This window comes from Sesamum indicum, linkage group LG12, assembly GCF_026168435.1.
Source record: "Sesamum indicum cultivar Baizhima isolate 11 linkage group LG12, ASM2616843v1, whole genome shotgun sequence".
Taxonomy (NCBI): domain Eukaryota; kingdom Viridiplantae; phylum Streptophyta; class Magnoliopsida; order Lamiales; family Pedaliaceae; genus Sesamum; species Sesamum indicum.
The window spans coordinates 7,626,945-7,647,505 of record NC_142668.1 but is presented as its reverse complement, the minus strand read 5'-3'; the positions used below and the strand labels follow the sequence as shown (position 1 = coordinate 7,647,505).

General features: G+C 33.3%; 1 protein-coding gene across 1 annotated transcript; it reads right to left on the bottom strand.

The window, feature by feature from the left end:
* Window positions 1–5,708: 5,708 nt before the first annotated feature.
* LOC105178578 (Topoisomerase II-associated protein PAT1) lies at window positions 5,709–12,886 on the bottom strand. Its single transcript, XM_011102079.3, has 5 exons — window positions 12,543–12,886; window positions 12,124–12,290; window positions 11,524–11,580; window positions 10,793–10,868; window positions 5,709–8,446 (listed from the first exon to the last, which is right to left on the bottom strand). Exons 1-5 carry the CDS (start codon window positions 12,604–12,606, stop codon window positions 6,363–6,365), a joined length of 2,448 nt encoding a protein of 815 aa, XP_011100381.1. The 5' UTR covers window positions 12,607–12,886; the 3' UTR covers window positions 5,709–6,362.
* Window positions 12,887–20,561: the final 7,675 nt, after the last annotated feature.

Sequence of the window (20,561 nt, the reverse complement as noted above, 5' to 3'; positions counted from 1 at the left end):
AGATTGAAAAGAGAATCCATTTTTTTCTTTTTTCTGTTTTTTTTCTGAAAAAATTAGTAAAAAATACGTAAAATTACATAGTTGAATGTGCTTTAACTTAATACAAACATACAAAATCTAACATATTAAAAAAAAATCAGACAAAGAAAAAAAAATTAGAAAACTGCACACTTATTTCTATTTATTTTTCTCTCTATTTTTCAAAAATTAAAATCATATCTTAAAAATAGAACCAAACAGTGTCTACATTTAATTTCCATATTTAGTTTTCTTTTTCAATTTAGCTTTTTGTCTTAGAAGGGGTAATTATACATAAAAATGGTGGTTTTTGTGCTTAATGGGGATGCTTAATTAGCTTATTAATTAATTTCTTTGATTCTAAATAAAAATAAGATTTTTAAATTAAATTTGGAAAAGAATATATCGCAACGAATTCTCTATTTTTTATAATTACAAATATTTTTTCATTGTTTGGAAAATTACAAATACACCTTAAAATTAATAGCCGTCTAACAAATACCTTCCCGTGACAGCCCATTGTAGGGGTATTTGTTAGATTTATGTTAATCTCATGAGATATTTATAATTATGATAAATTTTAGGGAGCCCGTTGTAATTTACTCTTTGAAAAATTTAATTACGTTCTTGAAAAGTTTATATCATGATAAAAGATAATAGTTGGCATTTAATATGTTTGCAATCTTGATAAGAATATATATAAATGTGGAGTGCAATAATATGGAAAGTGTTATTTAAGGACATTATATTAATACATTTTATTTAATATTGCACTTAATATATTACCTTTTGATTGGGAATATGATAAATTTTATTTCAAGTGATTGAGACAACAATTGATTTCAAAATCTAATCAATATTTTCTACATAAATCTCCAAGACTCATACATTTTTTTTTTATTGGATTAATTACATTTTATCCCGTATAAAAATATTAATAGGCATACACCTGAAAAAAATTATTATTTAAGTATTTCAAAATTCTGAACAATCATAATTATTCAAATTAACTGGCAGTGGGCACAGTACTCGATGCGTGTGTAAAGCAGGAGCAACGATTTATCGTAAAGGCTTTCGACTTGACATAACTGATCACCGTCGCTTGCATTTTCGTGTATAAAAAGATTATTGTGTGGGACAAATAAAAAAAATGAACTGTGACAAGAAACAGAAGCGATGTGGGAGAGAAATTATAATTATGAAATTATTAAAAAAATATTAAAATTAATATCCAGACCAAATTTTATTCGAAGGGAAAAAATAAATTAACGAGTAAATTTAGATATTCAAAAATTAATACGATAAAATATTTTTTTAATAATAATACAAATTGAGATATATATGGTAAAGAATAGATGATATGAAAAACGTAGGGTGGGATCCACCTACATGAACAGTTTGGATAGTCCGAAATTCAATGTCTCGAGACCTCCTACAAATTTTGAGAGATTTTATTCTTATTATATGATCCATTTTTAAATTTAAAAAAGATTCCATAATGATTGACAAAAAAATGACTCTCCATGATGATTTTTTTTATTTAATACGATGAATTATTATTAACTAAAATAATTTAATTATAATTATTTTTATTAAATATTAATATTTAATAAATACAATTACAATAATTATATATCGATTAATAAATAGAATTTAAATAATATTTGTTATTACAATAGACAATACGTACTATACAGTAGAATAATATCTCATACATATAGCAGGGTTCGAACCCATGATTTTTAAAGTCATGGGAGCTTCGCCCACACCTACTCTCCACGATGAATTTTTAAGATTATATATTACGCACACACATATAAAGAAATTAGAGTTGTGCCGTTTGTGTTATTTACCAATAAGGATAATTACACCACTCTTGTCTGAGGTTTACAGGTAAATTTTATGTGGATTTAAAAATTACATTTAGTATCCCTCACTTTTGTTTCCGTCTACCAAATACGTCCCTCTATTAGTCAGAATTCATCGAATTTGCGGATACTAATAACAAAAAATTGAAAGAAAATTCATACTTACTATTCGATTGACTTATTACTGACTTATTGCGGATCAAAACAAATCTTCTCCGACCAAACTACCTTTATAAAAGTGAAGATATACCTCATAGCATGCGCTACCATTCTCAAACATATAAAAACAGTTTGATCAGAAAAAAATTTATTTTTACTTACAATGAATCAGTAATAAATCAATCAAAGGGAATATAAATTCCCATTTAATTTTTTTCTGTTAATTTCAATAAATATGATTAATTTTGTACAACAAATAAATTTATATATTAGACGAAAATAAACGTCAGAAAAACTGAATATAATTATAAAAAATTTACACATAAATACACATAATAATTGTGGTAATAGGAAATGTTGAGTGTGGAAGTGATATTTGCTTGGAGAGGACATAACGTGGAAACGTGCAACGTTTGTCGACTTCTTCTCACGTTATTCAATTTTATTATTAATTATTTGTTAAGTATTATGATTAGTATAATCAATTGATTGACAAAGTCAAACATTTCAATTGGTTAAGGGAAAGGCTGTCAGTCAACGCATACGGCAAAGAAGCAAAAGGTTGTGCCATGTGACCAATTTTTGAAATTTCTACTTAATTTCCCTTTTTTTTTTTTTTTTTTGCCCCAAATGATAATGGTGATGGCAAAATTTAACAAGGGCAAGATGGTAATTCACCTGTTAATAATAATAATAATAATAATAAAAGTAAACTACAACGAGCCCTCATGAGATTTGGCATAATTACGTATATCTTTTTATTATTTAAAAAATTATCAGTACTTTCTTGATTTTTCTATAAAATTGTGTAATCTTTCAATAGAAGTTTGGAATCGTCCATTTTAGTAGTGTTTTATTTTTTAAAAAAAATAGATAGAAAAAATGGGACGCGGTGGATAGAAAAAGTTGAAAATTTAAAAAAGGAAATTGTAAAAAATTTTGAAAAAATTTAAAAAAGAAGTAAAATTATAATTCATAGTTCATCGGGTCATTTTGTCTCACTACAAGTCCACAATAAATGGATGAAAGCCTAACGAATTGAACTAGTTGCCGGGAGGTTATTAAAATCAGGAGGACATTGATAAATTTTCAAATAATAAGAAGGTGTTTTGGGATAGCATCAAATTTCAGAAAAAATTATTATAATTTACATTAATAAAAAAATAATTGATAATTTATTTTCATACCCCTTTTTGTTTTGATAATTTATTTCATACCCTTTTGGGGTAGGAAAATTGATATAACTCATAACATGTCCTTATTGTATTCAATGATTGATCTTATCTTTCTTTCAAATAATTATAGATTTTTTATATTTTTAAAAAGTACAAGCAACAACTATTTTTCACTATAATTAATTATCATAATTAAAAATAAAAAATTATGACGAATACTAATTAGTCACGGTCGGGCAACAACTATTAACTGTTGTTTCTGCAAACGAGATCAAGCATTTAATACATCTAAAACTTGTGATAAATATTTTGATTATAAATAAAATCACAGCGGGCATTGATTAATCGATCTCAAAATTTGAGTTTTCACATCGTTGTGTGTGATCGTGGTAGGTAATATTAATTTATTATTATTTTAAAACTGTAATAATTTATAGTGTAGAAAATAATTATTTTTTTTTTAATGATTGTCAATAAAATCCTCACAATCATCAATACTTTCTTTTATTTTTTTCCTCAATAATATATATACACACACATTCATTAGCCATATATAAATGTTTCTTCTTTTGTTATTTTTTCCTAAAATCATACATAAAGGTCACTTAGAACAACTTAACTATAGAATTTAAATAATGTTTAAGCTAAGTCATGTACCCTTTCCCCTTTGGTTGCATTTGAATTTATTAAAATCTAAATTATGTATTCCATCCCTAATATAAATAATTTATTTGAATAATTTGAATTCAAATGATTTCAGATCTTTTCATTTTAATTATTATTTATGTTTTCTTATATATTAATTGAATTTCAAATTCTTTCATATAAAATTATTTGTATTCTTTCTTTAAGTACAAATTTATCAATCCAAATACAGACCAGACCACAACCATATAAATCAAGAAATTAAGTAAGAAGAATGGTAGAAAGATGCAAAGAAATGTATAGGTTCAATTAAAGGTTTAAATATAATTTACCCCCCTCCTATATTAATGAAAAAATGCAAGAAAATCTCTGTGGAAAAACAAAGTGCAATTTACCCTCTTATGATTTTTAAATGATGCAATTTACCTTTCTCCGTAAATCTTTACAAGGGGTAGATTGCATCATTTTTTAAATTACAAGAGAGTAAATTGTAATTTATTTTTTTACACGGGCTTTTTTATACTTTTCTACTAACACATGAGGTAAATTGCGTTTAACCTTTCAATTAAAAGGTTTGGAAAAAATAACAGATAATCTTACAAAAATGTCATATAACTCCAGGGATGAAAAATGAAGGTATAGATGTTGTATTCATGGCTGTTTTGAAATGTGAATCATGCATTGTATTTACCTCATCAGAATTCCAATCGGAACTCAAAGGCGGATTGGTCTTTTGTCCGATAAATCCGAAAATCTAGATTTGATTAACGTGTCGTAAGAAAAAAAATGAATCGATTTTATTTTTTTTAATTGAACGTGTTCATTCATTTTGACTAGTTTAGCATATTTTCTCATAATAATTTCGACTCCACCTTCCCAAAGTTCATCATGAATTCTGATGCATGTATAAATAAAAAATAAAAAAAAAACTTTTTGTCGTACCATATCTTTTGAATAAAATTGATTAGATAGTAATCTCAATATCTTTTAATAATCTCACAGTTACATTTTTTTTCTTAACTATCCACGTCTTTTTCAAATTACCTTCTTCATGTTTATTATAGTTTATAATAATAATCTGTTCTTTTTATAAATTTCTTTTTTTTTAATTATCTCACATAAAAATTCTCTTTATACACAAAAATCGCGTGCGCTCATAACTAGTTAGTTTAATAAAAAACAACATTGTCAATGAGTTTATCGGTTCCAACCACCCACAGACTCCCAAGAGGGTCTTAGGTCCAAGAAATTCTTGAAGGGACACAGTGGTTTGCAACCCACCCAAACTCGTCCTGTTGCCATCCCTACTAACTGTACATCACAGTGAATGACGTGCGAGATACCTAAAATAAGAATTTAATGAAGATAGCAGTAAGAAGGAAAAGTAGAAGCTTCTCACCAGACATAGATAGCTATACAAAAATGTAAAGAAACAGGACCCCTTCAACTGGCATAACAGATGAAAAAACCAAAAGAACGACACAAGCAAATGAATGCAGAACTCTTCCACAGCTATAAAGAAGTGCATACAGTTTCACTGGGCTTTTCCGACATAGTTATTGCCGGTAGGATCTTTCTTATAAGCACCAAATGTCAAATAGCAAAATCTGGAAATTATACCATGTCTGCGAGTTTAGGTCCGGCTAGTAATGCGACTTAAGTCTTCAAAGTTTCATGATATCAGACATGGTAAATATAAGAAAGCCCCTTATTGACTAAATTCCATACGAACGTCAAAGCTTTAGTGGAGAGAATGTCGAAAACACTAATTATCCCAATGTACATCAGAAGAAACATACTACATCTATTCATATGTGTGTATGTGTAGAGACAGAGAAGACAGTAGAAACAGAGAAGCACAAATAAGTTGACAACAGATCCGCACAGCCTTTAAAAGTGGGCTAGTAGGATCAAAATATTCAACAAACAAGAATGCCAGAAATTATTACAAGCTTCCTCTTGAAAACCTGGCTCCAAACCTGTGCTACTGCCTGCTATCCATTCTATAAAACAAGTTTCTACAGACTTTAGGAGGAAGCCAGGTAAGACGAAGCTCCACAATTGTCAGCATTCTAAATGGTTCACCTTTACATTTCCACCCTTACACGTACAGGTTTCATCCAAAGTTTACAGAAAAGCGTCGACATAAAGCTCTCTAGATTAAAAAACATTCTAGAGCTTTTGACATAAATACACAGCTATGCAAGAAAACAAACCTTTCATGGACTGCAGGGGAAGGAGGGACTAGAGAGAGGGAGCAGAGCAAGCGGGGGGGGGGGGGGGGGGGGGGGGAGGAGGAAACCTTGAGCACTGAAATACTCAATGTAGAACTTTTAGGCGTTAAAATTCCGCCAGAAGCATGCACATGCAGTGTGCTCCATGCTTCGATCTTAGTATCACAGACATAAAAGCAAAATACCCAGAGAAAAGAAGAGCAGCCAAGAGAATGGCCTCAAGAGACCACATTTAGAACTAATAGTGTGTGAAAGTCACCATCTCAGCCTCGCACTGACTCGGGATTTATTTGTGCACTACTTCCGCTATGAGCATTAAACCCAGTAACAGGCATGGATCGCTGAGCAAAATTCAGTAACAACTTCTTCTGACTCTCATCAGTGTGTGGCAGACTAGCACGAAGAAGTTCCACGGGAATCTCCCTACTCACAGCTCTTGCAGCCTCTGAACCAATTGCCTCTGTGTTTGGCACGTTCTGTGCAATTAATGATTGCACAATACTATCATATTTGCTCACACAGTACTTTGTCAGGAGACCAAAGAAGGCATCAAAGGAAGCCTGCCAGAGAGTAGGATTAGGAATGCTGAAGTTACTGGAAAACTGAGGATCCCTTAATAAGTAAGTTGCTCTTTCTAAAACAGACTTCAAGATGACTGAGGCACCATCTCGAGCAGGGCTCCCTACTGGACGGAGAGGTGGGCGTTCGGAGGAACAAACCACAGCAGCAAGACAAGCACTAAGTGAATTAAGATCCATGCCACTGACACATACAGAGACTGTTTTAGCAAGATCGCTAATGGTATTGGCCGCTTCTGGATCAGAAGGTAGACCCCCGAAGAGAAATCTTAAATGGCGGAAGATGGCCATGCAGACTATTCGAGCAAGTTCGCTGCCAGGTAAAAGAAGCTGAAGAAACTTCGAGATCAGTTTCCGGCCTTTGGAGAGGGAAACAATACGTAAAAATGCTATATCATCCTTGGCGGACAGCCCAACAGAGTTACCACTTTTCCCTAGTGGGTCAACCAGCTGAAGAGACGCAGCTAAGCCTTCTAAGAGAACATGGCGCTTCCGCCTAAGCTGGCTTCCACCATCCTGGGGTTGAGTATGCTGTAAGAGTCGGTCAATGTCTTCCACATCCAGAAGAAGACAAAGTGCATCTTCAATTGTTACCCTAGCTGCAAGCATCGGTTCGTGTTCCAAAGGCTTCTCTGATATTTTCTGCTCAGGATTTCCATCTCCACAAGCAGAGGGAGGCGGGTCAACTTCAAGAAGAGGGCGCGGCCTACGAATTGAAGATAAGCAAACCCTTCCAAGAGCATCAACATGAAGATGTGGTTGTGAGTCACTACTGTTACGGGATCGGGATGATTGTTCCCTCTGGTGGGATGGGCAAAAACGATATTTTGACCTTGTTTCAGCAGATTTCTTAGCAAGACGGCCTTGGTGGTAATAATCATCAATATATGGGTCATTGCCATGGGTTGCAGCATGCTGCATTTTAAGTATGCTCTCTATTTCTTCAGCAGTCATGTACTTTGATCTGAACTGTGGCAAGTTACTGTCACTCTTATGGCTGCTAGCATCAGAGCCTTGATGGGAAAATCGCACAGAATGTCTACCTTTCTGTGCTGATTTAGGTTTTGACTCTCTCTTATCAGCAAGTCCATATTTACTCAAATGTGCTGGTGAAGGAAAGGTATTAAATATTTGTGACTGTAACGCTGACAGATGGGCTAGTGATTGTTGAAAAGAAGGGCGACCCCTCTGTTGCTGTGGGGATAGCAGTTGCAATGGTAATAACCCATTTTGATACTGGTGCTGCAAGATATTGTTCAAGGGTATAGAATGATCCCCATGAAGAACACCCGCATGGCTACTCCATTGGTTTTGAAGCCGATTATGGCGAGAGACGTTGGATGAGGTTAAGTGAGACATGTTGGTATTATAATGGAATCCATGAGGCAAGCCAGACAAATGCAGAGCAAAATTAGACAGTGCAGCATTGTTCGGTGCAGAGAAAGGAGACTGAGGCCCACCAGACAGCGATGACATATTAAGATGATGAGTATTGCCCTGCGACACTTGTTGAGATTCCGGTGGAGGGAAGGAAGTAAAAGATGACTTTGGGACTAAAATGGGCTCACTAGAGAAATGTTGCAGTGGTTGCGGCTGCTCAGGGTACGAGGATGCTCTGTATAATGGTTTTGATTCTGGAAGATACATTGAAGAGAGACGGGGCTGTGATGACCATCTCTTGCTTTCCTCATAGCATTCTGAGTCAGACATGTGATGGTCGGGCCAATCAGGAAAATCAGCTTCTCGAGCCCATTCTGTAGCCGATGAACCTGAAGTAAACCTCATGTTAATCACAAAGCTGCCAATTAAATCATGAAACAAAGATGCAAAAACTAAAGCACATACTTGCCGATGCAGTTAAGAATTTCAATTACAATTTTCCAGATATTGTGTGTATCTTAACCAACTTTTGAACAAATTCAAAACTTTCCTTATGGATTAATGATGTGACAGCCGACATTCATTTCACTGATCAAATCCGGCGAAAATCCAGTTAAACTTATCCATGTCCAACAATCATTAAAAGAATTTACTTTTGCATAAAGGTTATACTATATATCACTAACCAGTAAATCTATTGAGCATCAGCAAACAATCTCATAAATTCACAATTCCATAACCAACATAACTGGAAATAGTTATTTACACAAGAGAACATGCAGATGTTGGTCAATCATTTGGAATTGCTTCGGTATCTGCAATTGCAGCATCTTTTTTGGAGAGTATGTACAAACTCATCGATCCCAACTACATCTCCAAAAAGAGAACTTAATTCCCTACTGAAATTTATTCCATTCAATTCCCTGGCATAAGGAAAGTATATGAATACCCAGGAGTCCACAAGTACATTATCATTACAAAATGTTGTTATAAATTTATTCCATATGGTGGAAATGTATTAGAGACACACGACATTTGCAGAGTGGGACAAATACTCGGTAGCTAAAATTTATTCTGAAACCAATTTTTCCTATCACCTTAGCAAAATACTGTTTACAAATATAAAATCTGAATTTTCATAAAGGGAAAGCTTCATACACAAACATCTTGTTAATATGCATAAGAGCTCATCATCACAACCACAACTGGCCAGCAACACTAATCATGGAAGTTATCTTGGTTGCAACAAGGATGAACTGTCTACACTAACTTGCCAATCTTTTCTTTCCCAGAGAGTACAGAATTTTGGAGTTCAAATTATTTGGTTCTGGAAGACCCCAAGGATCCAAGTCAGATTGATGGCAGCTTTGCATAGCTAAAGAAATTTGGAATCTTGGTCTTTTGACAGATGGGGTCAACTTCTAAGTTTAAAATGAAAGCAGTTTCTTATGGAGCACGTGTAATAACTTAAAACTGGTTGGCAATGTGACTGATCACTGGAAGATGGCCCCAAAATTTTGGATCTATTCGAGCTTCTGACTTTTGGCAGAGAAAGCATGGAAATTCTTCCAATCTGGGTAAAACTAGATTTTCATTCTAGGTCCTCCTGGAAATGGGGTAATTGGCATCATGCACCCTCAAATTAGACCATTTTGACACATTGCATCATAAAATTCAGAAATTGGCAGGTTGTACCCTCCAAACTTTCATTGCACAATGCACCTTGGGTGACGTTCCAGCAGTAATGCTCACCGACAAAAAAGAATTTTTCAGTATTTCAAGGGGAAAATGATCCACTGAAAATTACTCTCTTACGCTTTGAATGCAAAAAACTTTTTGCATTGTTTCATATTTATTTTCCACTCTTACCTCATATTTGAGAAACCCCTCTCACGAGTATAGATTTCTTTGTCACTACTTCCACTGCATATTATAAATGGTACAATAAATAATTCTTTCATATTAATTATTTCTCAATTACTTGATCTCTAGCTAGACGATTTTCCATGCAATATTTTTTTCCTTACTTTCTTGACACCAAGAGGCATTGCACAGCTTTGTTTTAGCCTACACAAACCAAGACTACTTTCCAGTAAGTAAAAGGAAAGAGGGGAAGAAATTTGGAGTAACGGGGGGGTCCTATGACATGAGGCAAGTGTGAAAAAAATGATGCAGAAAGAAAGATAGAGAGAAAATTTTGTTAAAAAAAATGTCTCTTTGACTGGAAAATGTTTTCCGGTGGTCATATCAACTGAAATCTCCGCCAGGGTGCACTGTGCCAAGAAAAGTAAATTTGAGAGTGCAATATGCCATTTTTGAGTTTTAGGGTGCAATATGGTGAAAGGGTCTAATTCGAGGGTGTGAAATGCCAATTACCCCATGGAAACCATATTGATCCTAAAACCACACGAGCACAGAAAACCTATTAGGTATATAGCATACTAGAACAACTGCCCTCTCTCTAGGGAAGAAAGGGTATTGTTTATAGTCAAACTTACCTTCCTTCTATAATGAGAATGCAGCAGAATTCTCGTTCATTTGACTTAGACTGTTAATAAGTTTGATGACAAGCAATACATCAAGGCAGTTGGTTTTTGCAAAAATGATACAACTGATCAATTAAAAGGACTTTAGAAAGCTACCTCTAATGCAAGACAAAATGCCCTACAGCTATAAACTACAAAATAACTAGCAGATAGAACATGAATTAGAAGGGAAGAAAACAATTAACTCACTTTCCCTTGAGAAAGATCCAGATCCTCGATCACCAATAACGCCAGGATGTCTTGGTCCAGAAACAACTCTGTTCAGCTGCATAAAAATGATGAAAATAAGTGAAAGGATGAAGCAGGTGAAAAAACAATCGTGACAGCACACACAATTTCAAATCCGGACACCTTGGTATTCTCGAGCAGTAAAGCTGATTCTTTCAGGACATCCTTTGAGTGGATTTACGATGAGTAAATCATTTCAGCAATTTACTGTGTATAAACTATCAGCACTGTCTATCTGAATTCAGCTATCAGCATTTAAGGAATATCATATCCCAAGTTTTCTTTTGATCTTCTTTTCAAATACAAATTTATCAAATCACTTTTAGCTGGGGGGGAACAATGTTTCCTTATCTAGAGGATAGGTCACCACGATCAATATGATTTCCTAGTGGACCCTACAAAACATCATTAAAAGCAGGAGCTGCACAACAAATATTGGCCCCTTTCAGACTTATACAGCATAAATTTTCCATAAACTCAAAGGGAGAAGCCATTTAAATCTCCAAGTTATAGGTTACTCATATCCAGTATCATGATCATAATAGGTGGCATTATAATAATACACCAACAAAACAATAGCTTGAGGAAGAACCTCCAGATGGCACACCAGGAATAACTGACTATAAGAACAAGCAAATTCCGGTACCAGAACCATGAAATGTTTAAAGATTTCCTGGTAAAATGCTGCTCACCTTTGCAAAGGTAGTAGCCAGGTCATCCATGTCAGACAATGATCCTAATCCTGATCCCTAGAAAAATAAAACAATGAAATGCCAGTCAATAGCTAAGCACTCCATGTCCATAGCTGGTGCACGAAAATTAGACTAACAAACAAAAAAACTTTCTCGTAACAAATAAATAACACTGAATAGGTGCAATCAAGAAGCATATAATTTCTTCAATTTGCTGAATAATTACCAAACAGATGCTTATTTAATGCATCTTCACAACTTCAATCATGCAACTTCTGCACATGGAGAAACCACCTTTTCTATCCCATATTCCAAAAACCCACACTCAAGATTTAATTATTATAGCCAAAAGATGGTAAGAAGCCAGCTGTGTAATGAAAATCCAAACTTCATACAGATACTTTAAAAGCTGTTAATCAGGATATACCTATATTTTCACCTCAATGATACTCTTGCAACTTTTAGACTACACACATTCCATCTCAATCAGATCAGGAGCAAAAAAATTATAAAGGGCCAAAAACACATTACAGACTAATTTCTTAAACATAGAATTCTCTAAAGATAAACAATTAGTGCCAATCTTTTTCCCTAATTTACCTCATCTTTGTCAAACAAATGATACTCATTCAACTCATCCTCTCCACCAAATTTGCCACCAATCACTGGAACATCCTCATCTTCATATTCCAAACCCCCCAGTTCGACTTCATCCACTACACCTTTCCCGAAAAAAGCGTATTGAGATGCATCAAACAGCGCACTATCTGCGTTAAGAAATTCAAAACAAAAGGTTAATTTACAGTCACCCATAAGCGACTGTAGCACAAATCATATCCACACTAAATCAAACAAGCTCAAACCCTCATCTTTTTCCATAAGAAACCATAAACAACAACCCCAAATACCCAGGAAAAAAAAAAAGACTAAGTAAACAGAGGTCCGGACCGAAACACAAACGAAAAAGAAGAAAGAAAACGGCAGCATGACTAGATTAAGACGAACATAGAGCTACGAACCAGAAACTGAGCTGCTGGATGGGTGGATGAAGTCATTCAAACCTTTTCCGTCAGATCTCTCCATAACCACGAGATTGACCGAAGAGCTAAAAACAAAACACACCCAAAAACAGAAAAAAGGAACAAGCGCAGTCACAAAGAGATAAATCCCTCTCAGCCCAAGCCCAAGCCCTCCTTTTTGGTACTCAGGGCTTTGAAGCAGACCAAGAAAGATCCACTGTTACACACAGTTCACGCAGTAAGCGGTTAACTAGCGTCTATATCTCCTGTGTGTTGGAGGGAGGGCGAGGGAATCTGTGTATATAATAATTGTATGTACATATGGGGGGGAGGAGTGGGGGTGTGGGGGCGGGGGGTTTGGTTTTGCTTCCGGGAAAGTGAATGTCAGATTAGAGAGAGAAGGTTTGTGTGATGAGAGAGAGAGAGAGAGAGAGAGAGATAATTTAATTTATGTTGTTTTCTTAAATCATTAACTGGCAGACTTAATAAGGAAGAATTAACATTTGACTTTTTGATCTGTGTTGGGATCTGAGCTCTTAATTCATTTTATTTTATTTTTTAAATTAAAACTAATTATACTCTCCACTTATAAAATTTGATTTTATGTAGTTTGATAAATTCATATAATATTTTTGAGTTTTGTTTCAATCTAACAAATAAGTCTCTTTATTAGTTAAAATTCATTAAATCTGTTGATATTAATAAAAATACTGAATGAAAATTGATACTTACCATCGATTGACTTGTTACTGACTTATTGCAAATAAAACGATTTTTTCGACTAAACTACCGTTATAATAGTAATCACATACCTCCTCACATATCAAGATGCATAGTGGCTCGGGCTGGGCTAACTCAACCCAAGATCGGATTGGACTAATAAAAAATAGGCTGGTTCAAGCGGATCTGGGTCGGTCCTGGGCCGATCCCAAGAATCAATACTTAGGACTAACCCAGCACAGTGGCCCAATACCTGGTCCTGGACCGAGCCTGGGGAGGGCTTGTTTGGCCTTTATTTTTTAAGTTCATTACATATATTCTTAACTATTATTTATATATATATAATTTTTATGTGATTTAATTTATTATTTATATATTTCAAAAGATAATTACAAAATTTAAATAATTGTAAAAAAAATAATTAAACAAGCACATTCAGACCTATGTTGTCTTGGTCTAGGCCTCAAACAAGCCGGTCCATAAGTTGGGCCTAGGTTTAAAAATGAATCCAATGGGCCCACTTAGAGATTTAGGACCGCCTCAAGACCAACCATAAATAGTAGTGGGTCGATCCTGGGCCGGATTTTTTTGAGATGGGCCGTGCTAGTCCTGGGCCGATCCGACTCACTATGCATCTTGACTCACATATACTAATGCGTGAAGACATATGAGGATAATTTAATAATCAAAAGAGTTATTTGACCGGCAATAAATCAATAATAAGTCAACTGGAGGTATATATAGATTATTTTCTGAATTTTTTGTTAATATCAATAAATTCAATAAATTTTGACTAATGTTGGGACTTATTTGTTAAATGAAAACAAACCTCAGGGATGCTCGATATAATTTTCTAAATTATAAAGGTTTTACGTGTAATTATACTAAATTTCAAGGGAGGAGAATGTAATTATCCCTTTAAATTATTAATTAATTCTTGAACTCATCATTATCAGCCCGATAATTACATAATTGATTATAAGAATAATTTATTATAATATAATTGATTTTGCAGAATTAGTTGTAATATTTAAATTTACAATTTTGTAATTGATTTTTAAAAGTTAATTAAAAATTATTTAATGTGCATAATGCTACTGAAAAAAAATAACTCTTGAAAATTAATTTCAAAGTAATTCTTGAAAAATGAATCAAACAATACTGAAAATTACATTTGCCCTCGAAATACTACTTTTGCTTGTCCAGTCACAGTTCTAAGCTAACACTTAAATAAGCAGGGTAAATCACTTATATAGATTATGGCGTATTACTTGGCTTGTCGAGGGAGAAATCATCAGTTAAGCACCCTTGTACTGTACAATCTTGTTTTATTAAAAAAACTTACTTTTACCCAAAAAAAACGTAGGGTAAATTACATTAACATTTCTTGAAATTATGTTCAAATTACAAAAATACTCCCTATACTTCATTAAATTACTGGGAGTATAAGTGTAATGTATCCCGAGTGTTTAGGTAAAATTTTTGTCACTAAATATATAGAGTATATTTGTTTCTACAATTATAAGGGTGTATTTGTAATTTTGTAAAGAATATGAGGTGTTTATATATTTAAACCTAACTTGAGTAAATGCCAATATAATTATCCTAATAAATATTATTTATATATATATATATACATGTAAAAACGAATTATCAATTTCAAATGAAAAAAAACTCCATTTTTTTAGCTCTAAAAATTAGAAATGAAAATAAAACTATATATTCCGTTGTATTTTTGGAAATATTTTTATTATTTCATTTATATCGAAATTTTACATAAAGTTTATTTTTTTGAATTTTTTATGTTAGCTAAATATAATTTGCCAACTGCGCAGATTTTTTATAAAAAATATATAATGATGATTATATCCTGATTAGTATAACTTAAGATAAAATATACGTATCATAATCAATGTAATTTAAGATTGAAAAAATAATAATATTAATTGACTTAATTCATGAATTATGAATCGATAAACGAACAAAACAAGAAGGCGCTAAGTGATCGTACTTCCTCGTTGAAGAAACATGTTGAAGTTTTGTGATCAAGAAAGTATTAATTAATCTTAGTCTCGTAATTAATACGGATATTTATTTTTCTTTAATAATAATTTGATTATAATAAATGTGAAAATTTGGGTTTTAAGTTTTATCAATATTATGAAATACAAATGCAATGTTTAGTATGTATTTGATAGTTTATAATAGAAAAAAAAATTAAATAATGCGATTGGATAATATATCATTTCCTTCAAATTAATTTTTAGAAAGTATATGTTTGGATACGTACATCGACTTACATGTCTTTTTAGGATTTTAGATTTATAGTATTTGGGAAATATGTAAATATAATATTTGAGATTTTTCAGAATTAGCACTCGAAGATGAAGATGAGTCAGCTCAAGAAGAACTACATAAACATATGAAAAAGACAAAGTAAAATAACCTAAGACATGAAAACATAGCATTTAGAACTTCATGTTAGAAATTTTAAAATACTTTGGATTGAAATAATAATTAATGTCAATTCTAAAACTGATCATGCTAAATCATCAAAAAATATTATAACCATAAATGCAGAATTATATTTGAATCCATAGCTATAAGGAACTCTGTTAAAATAGGTGTTTCTTTCAAATTTAATGAAATATTGTCAGCAGCCTTTCAGATCAACACGGTTTCATAGAGTTTCCTTTAGTTTCTTTTCTATCTGTTTTTTCTCTCATAATGGGATGTAAGAAGATATAATGAAGTGTTGTGTGATCTGAGGACCATAACATGTATCTATGTATATCTATAACAGGTACTTCAATTTTAGCCCATCACTAAAATTGAAATCACCATTAGTCTATATACATTAACGACCCACATCCTATCAGATACATTAAGACCCAAATTACTAAAACTTTATTTGATCACTTTATTGGGTCTAAACTTGGACAGTTTATAATACATAATTACTTTACATATAAGTCCAATGTTGGGTTTACGGTCCAGCATTATTGGATTAATAAATCCAACAGCTCACGCATATTGTATTCATACCCAAACGTAAACTCCCAACCACCGTGTCTCAATTCCGTCCTATTAGCTTATGCCATGTAGCTTTCAAATTTGCCTCCAAAGCAATAGCTAATAGACTCAAACCTCTCCTTCACTCCATTATCTCACCGTCATGAGCCATATATTTTTGGAGACTTATCATGGATAATGTATTGGTAGTATTCCAGTTAAATAATTTCCTTAAGTCTAGAAGAGGTGGTCGTGAGGGTCATGTGTCTATCAAACTCGACATGAGTAAAGCATATGATAGAATTGATTGCAATTTGCAAGTTTCTTGAGAGCATGTTGTCCAGATTAGGGTTTTATTCTCTGGGTCGTGTCTTTAATCATGCATCGTGTGTCGTTTGTTACATACTTTCATGCTTAATGACTCGCAATTTCGCTTTCTTCTTCTAGGGAGAGGTATCGGACAAGGAGACCCCCTCTTTCTCCTTATCTTGTTATTATTTGTATAGAGGCACTTAGTAACTTGATCCAAGATATGAAACGGGAGGAGAAATCCAAGGGGTAGTAGTGGCTCGAGGAACTCCTAGAGTGTCCAGTCTCCTATTTATTGATGACACCCTCGTTTTTTGCCAAGCATCAATTTAGGCAATGGGCATGGTTTGACGAGTCTTATAGACCTATAGGAGGGCTTCTGTCCAACTTATAAACTTTGAGAAATCCTCGGTGGTTTTTGGAAGTAACACACATTAAGGAAATCACCAATAACTTGCTAAGAAATCTCTGTACTACATAAGAAATACATAGTCATTGTAAGGAAAAATTGCAAATTAGTCTTGTAAGTATATGGAGGTGGCAAAATTAGTCCTGTAACAACTAGATTGACAATTAGTGGCAATTTTGGTCATTCAGGCCAAAATTATCCAAAAATTAATCGGACAAATTGGGGCTTAGGGTTTTTGACTGCCAACTGACCTCAACTTAAACACGTGGCGGTTGATGTGGCAAGGGGTGGTTATTTTTGGGTGGACCGAAATTGCTACTAAATTAAAACATATAGGAGAAGTCAACCGATGAGTAGGTCTTGATGTAGATGGTGCAGTTAACGAAAACTGATCGGAGGGATATGTGTGCCATAGGGAGCGAACACAGGGGTGTTAGTCCGCCGATGAGATGATTGCTAGCTGCAGAGATATGACGGAAAAACTAGTGGTGGGTGAGGCAAAAAAGTGGCGGAAATAAAAAAGAGAGAACTAGCCGGATGGTGGACAAAAATGGGTGGGTCTAGGTGCAATTAACTCATCGGAGGATGGGGAGTTGATTGGTGGTGGTCTCAAATAGTAGGTAGGTAGGACAATGGGGAATTGAGAAGAAAGAGAAAACAAATTAAGATTTTAAGTCAAGACTACAAACAATAATTGGTGGCGCGTTTAAACTTCGATTGAAACATATGCTATAGGATTGGAATCAACATTGGACGATGAGTTCAGTGGTCATGCGCATGGCCGGAGACGCGCCATAAAAAATTCCTCAGACGGTTGTAAGGTGGTGGTGGTTAACTATTCTTTGCCACGTCAGCATCCACGTAGGATGCTGACTATGTAAGTAATGATCATTTATCGCCGAAACACTTATTTTATTTTGAGAAAAAAAATATATTAAAGTTTGATATTCGTATCGATTTAACTGCTTGATCCAAATTCAAAACACATTTATATAATCATTTGCATCACTCATGAATGAGGACCATGTAGTTGTTTTTCCTAATTCGGAGGTAATTTTGGATTTTTTCTTGACGAAGACAACATTGTGATCGCACGTGATATGTTTCTCTACATATAATCGAGAAACTTAGATTATATAAATATTTTAATTACTATCTAAAGGAGATTCTAGTAATTTCTTTGCCCGCCCCCCAATCCAAAATTAAAGAAGTAAGAAAAAAGCACTATAAAACTCTAATAAAAAGGCTTACGATGTATTTGGAAACTCTTGGCCGAACGAGTATTTCACAAAGAGCCAACAAGAAATTCCATTAATAACAGGCCGCTTTGATCCTTTGGAATAGCTCAATAAATTTAGTAGATCCTTTTAGAAGGCCCTAATCAAATGCCTATCTTGCCTGGAAATCAGGACAAAGTCAAGAACTACAGCCTTAAAGACTCCCACCAAAATGGAATATTGTAGACACTATAGTGGGAGTGTGTTGAATCAAGAATAAACAATAAACATCTTTATTATGGACGCTTTATCCTGTCCCTTCTTATCAAAGATCGAGCCGACACAATGACATTACCCTGCGAAGAGCTTTGCTTGGAGAAATATAAGTGTAAACTCTGAGAACGTCCCCCATGAATTTTTCTACTATAACAGGCATTCAAGAATCGATCCATGAAACTTTAAAATGAATCTGAAAGAAACTATATTCAAAAGTAATCATATAAAACTTGTGATGCATCTATTTGTGTCAAGGGTCCTGGATGTATAACTGCTCAAGATATCATCATACCACCTTATTTAGAAATCGTTGACAATACGCAACATATAACTAGATTGACAGAATCAATTAATTTTATATTGGACTAGAAATCGAGAAAAATCGCAGATATTTTAAAAAATGCCACCCAACTTTCAAGATGGAGTTATCCTATAGATGTTGTATCCATGTCTGTTCGAAATGTGAACCATAGAATTTATTACCATTTTTAAAACTAGTTTTTTCTTTTTTTTTTTTAAAAAAAAAGCATGTAAAATTATTAATATTTTAATTCAATAACACTAGAAAAATACTTGAATCAATTACTAGTATTTTTTATTTGACAAAGAAAAAATAATAATTAGTGTATGATATATTGGGGACAGCAAAACAATCATCATCATCTAATTTTTTTTAACAACTAAATGACCGACTTTTTCCGTCTATTGCTCATACTATTTGAATTGGTATTTTGTAATATTCACCCCCTTATTTTTTCTAATTATTATATTTAGACCCCTTTGAATTTTAATTTCATCAGCAAAATACAAAAATAGTTAGGTCAACCCCAAAATTTATAAAAAAGAAAAATCACTCACATTGAGTTTGGATCGACAGATTTGAAACTAAAAACTTCAAATACGTAATCACAAATGTTTTGAGTTTCTCTGGATTATTTCATATTACAACGAATTTCAATTTTCAAATCATTCAACCCTTATTTTTAACTATATTTTGTAAACTATCACACAAGTTTCGAGTTTGCAAAATATTTGTGACAAGACTAAAAAATTACGGACAAACGAAACTTATATGAACTTCAATGAAAAGGATTAAAATAATTGAGAATAAATATTATTCCATAATTCCTCGTTTCATGGGTGTAATCTTCTCTAGACTTGTGGGAGAAATCACGGGCTGTCTTGGAATATGGTATCAAGATTTCTAAAATTTGATGGCAAGGAAGACATAATGCCTCAATTGCCGAGCTTCGTCATTGCATAAGGCTTTTGGACTTGTTGTGATGAATATATGTAGCGTGTATCACATTGTATAACAAATTCTTGGATATATTTGGATAATTCTAAATGTAAAGGATTACAATAACTTGGCTTAACGTGCACTCCCTGGCTGCTTGCATTTACCACATTTGGAGGGAACGAAATTTGAGACGCTTTGAACATACGGAGCGACCACCGAATATCATAGCTACCATTATTGTGGAAGATATTAGACAGAAGGTTATCAGTGTTAATTTATCTCGTCCTGTTAGTTCATGTGCGTTATATAGATTATAGCGTATTCCTTGGCCTGTCGAGGAAGAAACCACCAGTTGATCACTGTCGTACTGTACGATCTTGTTTTATTAATGAAACTTACATTTACCCAAAAAAAAAATGTAAAGGATTTCAAATCCTTTCATTTAAATTTGAACTAAGTTTTGATAATTACGGATGGATTTCAAATTCCTTTCAAACGAAGTCATTTGGAATCCTTTTTTCAAATTCAAGTCCATCAATCCAAATGCACCCTTAAATAGTTTGAACTCGCTTCGATTGAGCTTTTAACACATATCATTCTTGTAATGAATTGTACTTAAACATAATCTAACCTAATTATCCAATCTAAAATATGGAATTGCATAAAACCCCAAGTTGATATGAATAATGTTAAATATATACAAAGCCGAAATTTGTCATGCATTTCATTTAGAACCCATTAACCAGTCTATTTGGACTTTTATTTGATAATTTTAGTATCATCGGATGAATTTCAAATTCTTTTAATATGAAATTATTGTTTAAATAATTACCTCA